The 14422-nt window shown below is 42.8% G+C and overlaps 1 protein-coding gene across 2 annotated transcripts in view; it reads left to right on the top strand.

Moving 5' to 3' along the window:
- The window catches only part of Ppp3ca (protein phosphatase 3 catalytic subunit alpha), a 277448-nt gene that overhangs the window by 223243 nt on the left and 39783 nt on the right, over positions 1–14422 (top strand). For both annotated transcript variants that reach the window (XM_075981271.1, XM_075981272.1), the window contains exons 7-8: positions 2401–2478; positions 4924–5018. In XM_075981271.1, the coding sequence (XP_075837386.1) occupies positions 2401–2478; positions 4924–5018 (173 nt within the window). The remainder of the gene's footprint in view (positions 1–2400; positions 2479–4923; positions 5019–14422) is intronic.

Here is a 14422-nt window from a genome sequence, read left to right as displayed (position 1 = left end):
GAGCATTTGCCCAGTGTACATAAGACCTGGATTTGGTCCCCAGCTCTTCAAAGTAAGAGTTTGCTTAAGTAGCATCTCCATGCCACATATCCAGATCCAAGTGAGGGCTGTGTTCTGCAGAAGGTCTGGCAGGAAGTGGAAGCCTCAGCATCTCAATTCTAAATTCCTTAGAGGACCCTGGAGCAAAGGAGAGACCAGAAAGTCCTAGGAAAAGAAGGCTGACGGAAGCCCCAGGGTACTGCAGGGTTGAGTACCCATCACTAGGCCCCAGCAACAGAGGAGAGGAGCATCTGGGCAGGCTGCAAGGAGTAAGAGCATCAGGAGGAGGAGGAAGCTTCCTGCCTACACCGTGGTGTCCAGGGCTGAGGGGGGCAGGAAGACCAGCACCCTCTGCATCTTTCCACGGGTGACTGCCCTTGCTGAGGCTCTTTAAGTGACTACACAGGAGCTCCAGGAGGTGACAGGTTGTTGCTAAGCACTCTGAACAGGGAGTGGAGAGAGCAGCACATTCCCTCTGCTGGAATGTTCTGTAGCTAAAGGGCAGATCTCTAATCATACTTTGCATAACCCTGTGATAAGGATCAGGTAGGTCCAAGGTGCCAGCTGGGGAGGCAGCAGTTTCACAGGCCTGGGGGTGAAGTGGGCTTGACAAGAAGGCTCCTTACAGGGTCACATAACTCAAGTGGAGGAACTGGTCTTTTCAGGAGGAAAAAACACCCAGGGAAAGTATCTGCCAGGGCTTATGCATGCGCAGAGCCATTGTAGTGGTACCTGCAGGCAAAATCTTGATGAAAAGGTCTAAGGTATTTAATTCAGAGTCCAGAATGTGGTTGATGTTAGAGGACCGTGAATAAGGAAACAAGGAGCTCCAGTACAGCTTGTCTACTGTTGCTCCGTGTTCTTTTAGCCTTCCGTGTTCACATTCCGTCTCCAAACCCCCTCAGAGCAGGGTCTTCTAATCCTCTCCTGTCTACTGATCCCCATCCAACACGAGAAGAACTTTTGCAAGATCACATTCACAGTGTTCTTTCATGGCCAACAGGTGCGGGGTGGGTGAGTGGATGTGGTACTGCCTTACTCTGTAATGTCTAGATAACATGTGGAATGTTTTATCTTCAGTACATTTTATTCCTCTGTAGATTTTTAATTTTTTTATCATACTCAATGTTTCTGTCCATTTTATAAAACACTGCACAGCCTGCCCTTCCTTCTGGCAAAGGGAACAATCCATCACCTGTTCTAATAGGTTACCACATTTCGCCTTTGCAGAGTCAGAGAATCTGCTGCCAAGTGCACACACACATGGGTGCACAGAGGAACCCAAAACTCTTTACAGTTTGTAAAGGAACTGTTGTTGCCAGAGAACTAAATCTTTCTTGCAATCTGTATTCGTTGCTTTTCTCCTGCTGTGACAAAATACAGGCCAGAGCCCTCTGAGGAAGGAAGAAGGGTACAGCCTGTCCCAGTGCAGGAGTCAGGTTGCCTGAGGCACCATCAGCTGCTCATATTAGGTCTGCTCTGCAGTCAGAGAGCAGAGAGAGGCTGATGCTGATGCTCACTCAGCTTGTGGCCTTCTCCATTTTATTATTCCAGCCAGGATCCTCTCCCAAAAAATGTGCTACCAGCTAGGGTACATCTGCTCACTTTGATGAACCTAATGTTAAAAACTCCAGCGCAGACATGCCCAGTTGTCTCCTGGATGTCTCTAGTATCTGTCAAGCTGACCATCACTGCTACGCATCACACAGTTGATGTCCCTAGGCATGTACCATCTTACAAGTATTTTCTCTCTGTTGATTGGAGAATTCATGCAAGTATATAGCATAGAAACTACATTTGTCTTCTCTACTATTTTTGTCCCGTATAATAAATTGGTTTTTTTATTTATCAATATATCCAGGTGTTTGTATTTTAAGTTATAGTGAAAATTGTCAGTTTATTCATAAAATACTGGCTTTTCTGACCTTAATTTTAATTTCCAATTTAAATTCAAAAGCTTATGGATTTTGAATTTATTTCAAGATGTCTTAGAACAAAGGTATAGTGGTTATAGACCGTATTTTAAGTTTCAATTTGTAATTTGGGTTTCAATTATAATTACATTTGGAGAGTGAAGCTTTTTTAATTTTCATTTTATTTCTTACTCTGGGCGTGTGATGCTGGGTATGTGAGCACAGGTGTACACACCCAGACACACATGTGGGAGTCAGAGGACGCCTTTCAGGGGCAACTTCTTCCCTTCCACGTGTGTGTGCCTTACCTGTCCCCAGGGCCAAGAGACTTGTTTCCTGAGCCTTGTCCGATGATGCTGGATCCCAGCATTACCTGGGTGTCCCAGCGATGTGGCGACGCCTGAAGACCTCCTAACCACCGCTTCTCTTTTCTTTCCGTGTCTGGCAGTTATCCGGCTGTCTGTGACTTCCTGCAGCACAATAACCTGTTATCCATCCTCCGAGCCCACGAAGCCCAGGATGCGGGGTGAGTGCTGCTGAGGCCTTCTCACTGCTGTCAAGTCCTCGGGTGTTCCTCACCCCGCTTAGGCCCCGCAGAGTCCCTTTGGCCAGACTCAATTCCAGAAGGAACTCGTTTTAAAATGGGCTTCTAGCAACTCAGGTGTGGCAGAGTTGCTGGGGCTACGTGACTGCTGAGGTCTGGGGAATTCCTCTCTCACATTCCTCTGTCTTTAGAGGGGAGAAATCTATTTCCATTTGTCTTCTTAAGGACTCGTTTTCTTAAAGGCACCTTCCCTTATTTCTTTCAATTCTTGCAATCACTATGTACCAAGGAGGAAAACCAGCAGACACCTCTCAGTCTGTGAACCCGTGTGGATGAGAGTCACAGATATTTAGAGATTATTATAAGTTGTAGGCTTCTTTTAAAGCATCCCGCTCCTGCTCTTTGTAGAGTTTTATAGGGAAGAAAATTAGGACATTAATTGAATAATAGAAAATAATAATACCATGTTCTGACTATCAAATAATTCGACAGAATTAATTTTATATTTGGTGAATTCTTAAAACCTCGTTTTCAGAGTTTGGAAAACCAAGAAATGTCAAGTGTTTACCTCAGTGTTTTGTACGAGAGAGAGAGAGAGAGAGAGAGAGAGAGAGAGAGAGAGAGAGAGGGCCTTTGCTTGCCTTTAAAGAAACAAACTCGTCCCTTTGAATTTTGCCCTTTTCTGAAAAGTGAAAGAGGTCCTTTTTAAAACCTGCGTGCTGAAGCAGGGTGTTTCTGCTTTGTTACTGAATCCCATGTGGCACCTGTCCCTGGCACATGACAGAAGCTAAGGTCCCTTCCGAGCAGTGCCTGGGGAGGTAGGAGCTAATCTGGCATCGTATAGTGTATAATCGTTGACCCTTGAAGTGACCTGTTCATGCACACAATGCCTGGACCCTCAGAGCTGTTTGAGCTCAGGGGTGCAGGGTCCATGTTATTTTTGGTGTTTTTTTTTTTCCAGCAGGCTAGACATTTAGAACAGATATATCTTAATCACATTGCATACCTGAGACTACTTGGACATGGTTGACTTAACTGGCTAAAGTCAATTAGTATAAAATATTTTTGTTTAAAATGACCAGTTTCTTAATTGTTTGGGTAAGTTGAGGACATGTCATGTAGTTTTGTTATTTATTTATTTATTTACTTAATCTTGAAGTAGCCCTAAGCAACCTCATCTTATAAAGTCCAAGTACTAGTAGGAATATGTGTCTTAACCAAGTACTCTTCCCTTGAGAAGCCCCCACTTGCTCGCAGCATATCTGATAGATAGTCAATTAGTCTTTCAATAACGTTTTCTTGTTCCTTTGGGGGAGAAAGGGTATATTCTTGCTTAACACTATGACAACCCCTGCCCCTACCCCAAACAAAGCATAACTAAATAACAAAATACATCGGAAATATTTTAAAAGGTTTTTAATGGGGGTGTTTCTTTTGGGAAAAGCCAATGTCTGAGTATTTCTAGAAAGAAAAAAATCAAAATCTGTTTAGAATTTAAACCGTTAAAGTGGCTGTCCGTGTAAAGGTGCTATTTGGGCAACTCTTAGAACTCAGCAACCAGGGAAAAGGAAAAGGACAAAAATTTTAAATATATAATATATATATATACATATATATATATATATATGAAGAAACGATAAGATTGTGTTGTATATGAATGTTTCTAAGTTGATATTCATAATTCATAAGACAGAAATCATGAGACACATTTTCATGGGGATGGAAAGAGAGGCTCTGCCTCCTGTTCTTTTTGATAGATAATTGAAGTGTTATATTGCAAATTATTTTTGCCCTGGTGGAAGAGAAGTAATAGGGTGGTTTCTTTCCAGAAGTTCTCATGGATGCTCTGTTCAGTACCAGTTGATCAGATCTCACCCTGCTGAGACAATAACCTTTGCTGTGCAGACACCAGCAGAGACCTATAATACAGACAATTCTAAAATAGAATGTCTCAATTAGCAAAATTCATAGATGTGATGAGACATTCTTGAAGGAAAAAAGTATCACTGTACCCTACGAAATCACTCAAGCAAAAGGTTTATATGTAACCTTGTCAAGAACGGTTTACAGAATGACTGGCCTGGGTCTCAACTCTCTGGACTGGCCCAGTCTCTGAAAACTCTAGCCTGTATATTTTCTGTTGAACACCTGAAAGTGAATTATACTTCTTCTGGATTCCACCCACCCCTGAGGTTTGCTAAGTTTAAAAGCTACCCATTTGGAAAACCACACATGTGATTGGAGATTTGCCTTCCTGTCGCTCCTGAAATAGATCTGTGCCTATGTTCAAAAGACTTAGAGAGATTTGATTTAGCATATGCCATTGGATCCTCTTTGAAAGGCGGAACTTAACTGAGTTCCTGTTTGCAGATGTATGTAGTTGGGTGCCCATGCTCATTCCCCTTACCTTGTGTTTGTTGCCTGTAGGTACCGCATGTACAGGAAAAGCCAAACAACAGGCTTCCCTTCTCTGATTACCATTTTCTCAGCACCAAATTACTTAGATGTGTACAATAACAAAGGTAAGTGTAAAAACTTGATTAAATCTTAAGTACTGTGTGTGCTCATGCTTAAAATGATTCTTACTTGATGGTTAACATTTTGTTACCATTCCTCTTTTTGCTAGTCCCTTCTATGCTTAAAGAAAGAAAGGGGTTCAGTTGTTCAGAGGTGGGGTTACTGCACTGCTGCTTCTTAGCTGTTTTCTAGACTGTATCTGATGTATAATAGAGATACTATCTTCTCTCTAGTAGATACAGACTTTTTTTACCCCAACTCATGCTCCTTAAAAAGGCTACATGTGTATACTGCTTCTGTAGCTGTGTTTGTTCAGCAAAGTTGTGTCTAGCAAAAGAGAAGTTACAGTTTAAAATTACAATAGGATTTATGGAACCCATACCATGAAATCACCTTCAGAGCTGAACAAGTACAGGTTCAATTCTTTAAAAGGAATATTAAGCTTCAAGGTAAATCTTAGCTGGCCCTCCCTGTTTCTGTATGCAAAGCGAATGCCTATAGTCAGTGCTTCTCACGAACTCCTTCAACCAGGAAGTCATGAATTGGGATGCAACCCACAGTTCTGAACTGGCGTTCTAAAATGCCCTACCTGCTTCCTGAACAAATAGGGAAGCCAAAGGGCATTATATGCTAGCTGGGAGGAAAGGGGACCTGAATGAGTCAGGTCTACCTTCCGCCAGGAAGTTGAGTCCTGGTTTTAAAATGACTTGGTGTGCTTGGTGTGTCAGAGCAGGGGACAGAATGTGGAGAAAGGATTAATTAGTAGCCATTGGTCAGGGTATTATGGAGGGAATGTCTCTTTAGCAAAAGAGACATCAGTCAAATAACACATGAGGTGAAGAATAGCCCAGGCAGGGCAGGGAAGCACGAATCCTGTTTCTGAGCATGCTGCGAACTGGAATTAGAGTAGTACACGTCTTCATGTGTGTGATGGCTATCCTCTCACAGAAGGGCATCCAAGCCTGGACCCTGACAGCCCCCAGAAGCCAGGGTAGGCCACCTTTCCTTAATGGGACTATTGAATAACGAATAGTGAAAAGCAGAGAAAGGACATTTATTTCCTGTACCCATGTCACAAACAGGGACAGAGAGATCTAGTTAGCCTGCCCTTCCAGCTACATCTCTAAGGTCCTGACATGAAACTTAGGTTTAAATAGAGAGCAAGAGGCATGCACATTGGAGACGCTGTGGTCAAGGTGTGGTCCAGGCCATCATTACTGTCCGGCTCTGACTGTTGTCAGCGCTAAGTAAATTCTCTTTCTAGGATGCCAGTTCCCCTTCTGGCTGGCACCACGCTTCAACTTTCTTTTCTTCTACCAGCATGAGATTCCTGGGGGAATTCCAATTTCTTGAGGTCTATTGTTTCAACACTATAGTATGGCAAATGTAGGGCATAAGTCTGCCTTTGAAATATTTTTTTTTTTATTGAGAAAAGGAAAGAAAGTATCCGCTTCCTCCCAGCCTCCCCTTTTCCTCCCCCTCCTCCCACCCCTCTCCCCCTCCCCCAAACTCCTCTCCCCCTCCCTCTCCAGTCCATGGAGCAGTCAGGTTTCCCTGCCCTGTGGAAAGTCCAAGGTCCTCCCCACTCCGTCCATGTCTAGGAAGGTGAACAACCAGACTGGCTAGGCTCCCACAAAGCCAGAACATGAAGTAGGGTCAAAACCCTGTGCCAATGTCCTTGGCTTCTCATCAGCCCTCATTGTTTGCCATGTTCAGAGAACCACAATTCTTAGTTAAGGGAGCCTCTTTAGGGTTGGCAAGAGACTTGACCCTAGAGGGGCTCCCAGGAACCCATGGTGATGTCCCCTGTTAGTCCCTTGGGCAGCTGAGGATAGGCAACCTGAAATGACCCTATCCTATAGCAATACTGACGAATATCTTGCATATCACCATAGAACCTTCATCTGGTGATGGATGGAGATGGGGACAGGGACCCACACTGGAGCACTGGTCTGAGCTCCCAAGGTCCCAACGAGGAGCAGAAGGAGGGAGAAGATGAGCAAGGAAGTCAGGACCATGAGGGGCGCACCCACCCACTGAGACAAGGGGGCTGATCTAGTGGGAGCTCACCAAGGCCAGCTGGACTGTGACTGAAAAAACATGGGATAAAGCCTTTGAAATATTTTCTTCCTGCCAGGATTGTCACGCTCCTCCCCTCCTCCTATGCTTTCTAATGTTACCAGGAATCCTGCTCCAAAAAGCAAAGTGGCCTGTCTCGCTACTGCCCCACATCTTATCCTGTCCCTCTCTCTGCATGCCTGTTTTGCCTGCAGTGAGTAGATACTACCCCCAGACCTCACTCTCAGCTCTGAGAGTGAGGAAAGCTAGACGAAGTGTGCTATAGCTGCCTAACTGTTTCCGAGGCCACAGTGACTATGACAGGCCTCCCTTGAAGCTAAGGGTGGAGGTGTCCATGGACATGGTACAGCCATGGTTCCTAGCAAAGATGTGCTGTCCTTAGAGAGGCAAGAACTCCAAATATAATAGGGCACACCGTCTGCTTCCTGTGCTCCGAGGCAGTCATTAAGCAGGATGCTGGGGACTTACTGACAGTCTAAACTGTTAATGGGGGTCCACAGGAAATGCATTTGGCAAGAAAGAATTTTCTGAATAGTTAGGGAACGTCTTGTTTAAAATTTTGATCCAGACATAAAAGAATCCTCAATTTTTGTAGGAAAGATATAAAAAGTCAAGGCTCGTGAATTTTTAAAGCACCAAATTTATTTTGAATTAAACTAATAAAAGGTTACTTGGATTAGTTAGATGAAGGTTTTCAACATTTGTCTGGGCGTGGACATTGGCCAGAGCATTTCGCACCATGCTCCTGTAATCCGCCTTAAGTATGTGCAGTGTAAATATTGTGCTACAGTCTTTTAAAGGTTTTTCTGTTAAGTCTAAGGAAAAATAAGAAAGGTACCTGCTTGTCTGTAATGTCAGCCCTTGGGAGGTGATCAAGACTGGAAGAGCATCATCAGCCACCAATGTCCACACTAACCTGGGCTAAATGATACCCTATCACAGTCAAACAAGCAAACAGAAAGCGCCAAGGAAGAGAATGCCTTCCCAAAACACTTTCATGTCATAGTCATTGACAAATAGCACAGACTGTTCTTCGGCACTTAGGAGAGTTAAATAAAACCCAAGGCATTAAAAATGAAGACAATCGGATGTCATTCCAGAATGCCCTTAGACCCTTCTTCCCATTCTTCCATGTAGCACTATTTCTTGGGGGCAGAAAACTCCTTCTCCTAAACTGAGTGTGTCGCCTCTTGGTGCATGGTTCCAGCATGATAACCAGGGACTTGAGCACAGGAGAAGGCAGGGATTTGCTGTCTTTGAGATCTGTGTGGCTCTTCAGCTCTTATCTCTTGCTTTGGGTTAGTCACAGTCCTTTGGGGAGAGGAGAAAACTGTTTGCATGTGGGGAACCTTTTTATAAAGCAGAAATTCTCTCACGAGAAAAGAGAGACTGAATGAGAAAAGAAAGGTGTATTCTTCCGTTGGAACATAATGTCAAAAGACTTTTGTGTCAAATTTCTGAAGCACTTTACAGCTATTATGCTAACAGCTTGTACAGTATATGGGAGTGGGAGTCAATTATTCACTGCTAACAGCGTGGATTGCTTGATTTGAATAAAATCAATGTTAGCTAGAATTTTAAAAAGCCAGGCAACAAAACTGAGTTGCAAGACTTTCAGCGACATAATCGATGGGAGAACAGCAGGGAGGGTTCTGTGAGGTAATCTTTGACGGTTAGAGACAATGACCACCAAGAATAGTAGTCACACTATGGTTAGTGAAGCTTCTGCACAATGAGACAGAAGTGACTCTCTCAGGCCAGGTGGAATTATGAGAATATAACGGGCTTATGGCGCGACTTCCAAACCAAAGCTAGCGTGGGCCAGACATGTGTTTAATGTGCAGTTGTTTCCATTTGGAGCTGTTCCTGCCCAGTTCATCGGCACTGAACAAGTTTATATTAGTAATTTACTACTGCCTTTTTCTGCTACAGTAATTAGCTACATAGAATGCACCATGCTGCAGGATATCTGGGCTATGTGTTAAACTTGGTCTTTGCCCTAATGTGCCTTAGGCTCTGTCATCATGGTAGATACAATTAATTACTTCTTTCAGTAATGATTTAATATGTTTGAGTAGTGCTATAAGTAAGGGAAAAGCAAGATAGATGAGTGGAAATTAATCCGTGAAGACAGGAATAGCTTAACTCAAAAAGAGACAGTTAAGAGCAAAATCATTTGTGACTAGCAAAAAGCTGGACCAGATACAAATGATGCTTTGGACAGTTTGACCAGATCTTGGAATAAACGTCTAGGGAAGAAAAATAACACTGTATTTTATACCTTCATAGAAACAGGCAGGTCCTTTAGATTATTAAAGTGTAACTGTCCTTATAGATTAGCCTCCCCCCATCAGTATTGACAGGAAACCTACTGTCTCTAAATGTGACTGAACAGAATCTCAGGTAGGTGACAAAGGTGTCCCCACCAAGGCAGTTCTCAGGTTCCGATGAGTTTTTGGATAAGTGGGTAAGCAGATATATGCAGACATGGGGTGTATGCAGAGATATGTTAGTGTACATACCAGGGATCTGTGGTTGAGCTCCAGAGTTGGCTACTGACGGGCGGTAATGGTAAGGACATTTATTAAATGTATTTTTGTATGTGAGAGGAATGGCAGCAAAACTCAGCAGTCAAGACCAGACGTGAAAATGGCCATGGGAAAAAGTGTCAGTGGAGTGTTAAGGGGCGTGAGGAAGAGCGTGGTCAAAATTTGGTCTAGGACGTGAGCAAGAGCATCATTTGTCAGACAGTTGAGATTCAGAACTGTACAGACTATGATGTTTGGGATTTTTAGGTTAGATGATGTGAATTGCTCATGAAAAGATATCCTCTATCAAATCTTGATGTTTTCAAATCGTCTACAACGAGAAGGTAGTCACGGTCTTGAGAAAAGTACAGAGAAATCAGTCGCAAGTAGAAACAGAGTGCCTTCTCATCAGGAAGAGACTAGGAGCAGAGCACTGGTTAATGACTGACTTAAGGATCCAAAGGGATAGGAATCATCTTAACAGTCATGATGTGGACGCCCTCCAGCAGATACATTTTAGAAGCTGTATTGCTGTGGTCCTTCGCTCCTAGCGGCAGCCCTCCATGGCCCCCTCTATGTAGTATGATGTCATCACACCCGAGAAGTTTGGTTCATCTTGACCGTGATCTCCCAGCACTGCCACCTGGATGTTGATATTCTATCCCTCGGTTTATAAATGAAATTCAAAGTCAACTAGATGATCGTCCTAGTCGTGGGTGGGAGAAGCACTGGTAGGTCTTCTGGAAGGAGAGCCGGGCATCTGTGCCCAGGCATCCCTGAGTAACATATTTGTCTCTTGTTATACAACCTATCAAAAAAACTCATTTGCCTACAAAATTAAATAGTGGTTGAATTTTTGCTTTGCTTTGTTTTTATTATTACTGTTTTAGTTTTTAGGAAAATGTCTGTTTCTGCAGAGCCCCGTGCCTGACTTAGAATACATGAGCAGGCAATGCTGTCTCCGGTAACTGCAGGCTTAAGGGGGCTCACTATTGGCTTTACAAGTTGCCTAAGATTCAGCCGCAGAATTTTCCCCACAGCAGGGCCTTCTTGCCACTTGCTTTCCCCTCATCCCCTCGAAAGCTTGAGATCCTGCTAATTGGGCCTAAGCAACTTTTTACCTCATCACATATGAATATAAAAAGTATAAACATAGAACCATTATAACATTTTGTAATTTGTAATAAGTCATAAGTTATAAGTTTATTGTTTTTGTTAACACTTTTATTTGGGGGATGAAACAAAAACAATTTAAGATATTCAATTTCATACTGTTTCTTTTTCATTTGTTAAATAATCATTCTAGTTCTTGACTCCTTATAATCATGGTAGAATCATCTGCACTAGAAAAATAACACTTGATGATTATTCTTAAGCCTAAGATCTCCTGAGAAAGTGGACCAAGCCTTTATTGAAAGATGAATCAGAAACCAAAAATAGAACCCTTTAACATTCATAACTTTTCGTTACTAGTTTGAGGGCTTAGAAAAGAGGTTCACGTAATAATCTGGGGAAAACTCAAAATTAGGTAGGTTTGGTTGTTCTGATAAATCTCTCTTGTAGGATGGAAGGATAGAAATCTACCTTGGAGCATTCAGCAGTGTGTGATTGTGCACTCCCTCTCGTGTGTAGGACCCTGTCCTGAGCATGAATCCCACTGTAACACTTTCTGTTCCCTTCCCATGCTCACCTAGAGTGATGCCCCTTCATATTTATACTTACAGACGGAAGCGGGTAACACATGTTTTACATGGACGTCCAGTGCTCACAGTGTAGTATACGTATGGTGTTTAGGTTATTCCTGCAGTTGTATACACTCAGAGCAACATTTTAAGTGCTTACCATATGACAGACCAGGCTCAGAGAGTTCCTGTGTGTAAATTGTTGTGATCTTTCAGCTTTTACAGATTAACCACCTTGTAATCTTATTGCTTTTGTTGATAAATAAAGAGTCCGCAAGAGACAAGTGGTGACATATTTGTCCCACAGGTCCCTGAAGCTCTCAGGACAGGGTAGAAGGTGAATCTCAGTGGTTTGATTTTGGAGTCCACACTGACCATTCCCATCCCTCACACTGTTCCGCCAGTGCCTGTCTGCATCAGCGTCCTCGGGGCAGAGCGCACATGACCTGCCTCCTCACCCATAGCTCTTCTGTGTATATGTGACAGTAAGAAAGGAGAGCTTTTCAGATTCAAGTCCTTTCCTGACACTGTAAGACTGTATAAACATTATGCATCCAGATATTGCATTGTTGGTGTGGGAATACTTTTTACATTGTTTTCTAAGATAAGTAATCCAGCTCTCATTTTAAGTGTGTCCCTTGGAGCATTTACCCCCTCCTTGGATTCGGTCAGCTCTGCTGTGTGTGTGCTGTTACTAGAAGCCAACTGTGAAACAGGATCATTTCAGACAAGCCTTCCCTGGCATCCACGTAAACATTCCATGTGTGGGAAGGAAGTAAAATAGAATCTTGCACATAAAGGTTTAATAACTTTGAATTCCTCCCACTACATGTTTTAATTCATTAATTGTGTATGTGTGTGTATTGGAATACAGGTGTGCCCTTGCCACAGAATGCCTGTGGAGGTCAGAGGAAAGCTCTCAGGAGGCACTGGTCTCCTGCCACCTTATAGGACCTGAGCATCGAACCCAGTTATCACTGACCTATACTCCACATTTTAATTGAATTGATCTGTATAGACCCCTTTTGTAGCAGCTGTAGCAGCATCCCCACTTTTGCAGAAAGCACCACTACATAATGAGTTTCATCAGGGGGGTCATCGCAAACCTTCAGCGAAGGAATAGCCCAAGGAAGATACTTGCTTCTTGTTGCTCATTGCCTATAAACTCCCTGAATTTCATTTCAGAAGATTGTGTAGATCTAAATATGTTAGAAAACGTCGTAAAGAGACCTACTATGGTGTAAGCTAATTGAACAATTTCTGAAAATGTTTTTAAACCTTCCTTTTTATTTTATGTGTGTGGATGTCCTGCCTGGGTACATATCTGTTCACCATGTGCATACATTACTCAAGAAGGCCAAGAGAGGGCACTAGAACCCCTGCACTGGAGTTACAGAAGGCTGTGAGCTGCCATGTGGGTGCTAAGAATCTAATCCAGGTCCTGTAAGAGCTATCTCTACAGCCCCTTAACAGATTTTAAAATGTCTTTAAATATCCCCAAATGTTAGTGAGAGTAAATGTATTAAGAATGAATTCTATTACCAACCCATTCGTTAAATAAAATGACCTTAGGAGGGTATCCTAGGAGAAGCAACACTACCCATTCTACCCAAATCCTGTTGGGTTTTTTTTTTTTTTTTTACTGATTTAAGTTTTTATTTTTTAAGGTTATTTTTAGAGTTGCCATGCCTCTTCCCCATCATGCTGAAGCCTGTATCCTGCCCACAGATCCTCTACTGAGTGCCCTTTTACTAGTTGAACAAGACAACTGGGAATGCATCTTGATACACTGAAATACATTTTTTATTAGTCTAGTGGTTGATTAGATTCTTACACTGGACTGAAACCTACTAATCTAGGAATCTTTACACAGCATTTAACAGAGAAAACAGAGGTAATGATATTGAGTCAGTGGGTGGATGGTCACTTGGTATTCATTATCTGAAAATGGTAGACCATGAGAGCCTCTCTCTTGGTCTTTCCCAGACAGTATCCATAGTCTTCCATAGAGAATAATGTTGATGGGAGGTCTATGGACATGGTGTTACAAGGTAACCAGACCCAGGAGATGTTTATCTGTGCGCCATTACAGAGCTGCCTTTCTCTTTTCCGCCTATATCAAGCCTTGAGCTGGAGTTTGTGGTGGCCTGTGTGGTAACTTTTATGACACCCTTGGTTCTGAGTCACTGCTAAGTCCATACACCTCATTTTATTTCTGAGGTGACAGGGTGTCTCTTTCCTACTTTCCACCTGCACCCGTTAGATTTCTGCCCCTATGTAATGAGTTCTGGTTTTAGTGTCATTTGGAAAACATCTTTGTCATTTACCTACCTTCTCTTTACTGCTATTTCTCCCCTTTTCCTTGCTTTTTCTGTTTCCTCCCTTTGATCTTTCCTTCACCACAACTCATGCCAAGCGTGGCATGCATGACCTTAAATGAATAAAAGGATTTGTACATCTTCATCCTTTTCTCCCACTCCTTCACCCCCAAATTCTGCATCCAAACAATCAGCATGCTTAAAACATTGGCTGATACGGTGCTTAAAAAAGAAACACAGGAGCCAAGGAGAAAATTCCCACAGGAGGCCTGCCTGAACCACCCAGCAAACTGAAGTCTAGCCTGCACAAGAACTGTCAGGAATTAGAAAACTGTAAGATAGCACAGTGGAGGGGCTTGGTCTAGCATGTGAAAAGCCCACATCCAGCCCTGTGCTGACAGAAAAAGAAAGGAGGGCATCGTGTGTCCAGATGAGCATGAGTATGTGCATGCGCGGGTGAGTCCTAACATTGGGTCAGAGTCTTCGCACAGAAGCATCTGATCCACTCTGTTTCCTTCATTGTATGAAAATAATCATCCATATTTTACACAAAGAAGTATGTAACAAAGTTTTAAAAGATATTTTAAGTTCCTTGACACAAATAAAAGCTGTATGGTGGCTAGAAATGCATTTCCTGTCTAGCAATTAAGGAGACTACGGTGTACAAATGGGCTATACATGGGGGTATGCCTCTGTGTCCCTGAGACTTACTGTAGAACGTAGATCTCTGACTGTTGTTGGAAGCTGTTCATTCATAACAATCACTTAGAAACTATATTAATTACAATACTGCTTGGCTTAT

Source organism: Microtus pennsylvanicus, chromosome 7 (genome assembly GCF_037038515.1).
Source record: "Microtus pennsylvanicus isolate mMicPen1 chromosome 7, mMicPen1.hap1, whole genome shotgun sequence".
NCBI classification, from domain to species: Eukaryota; Metazoa; Chordata; class Mammalia; order Rodentia; family Cricetidae; genus Microtus; species Microtus pennsylvanicus.
The sequence above is the reverse complement of the archived record's forward strand: the minus strand, read 5'-3'. Positions and strand labels throughout refer to the sequence as shown.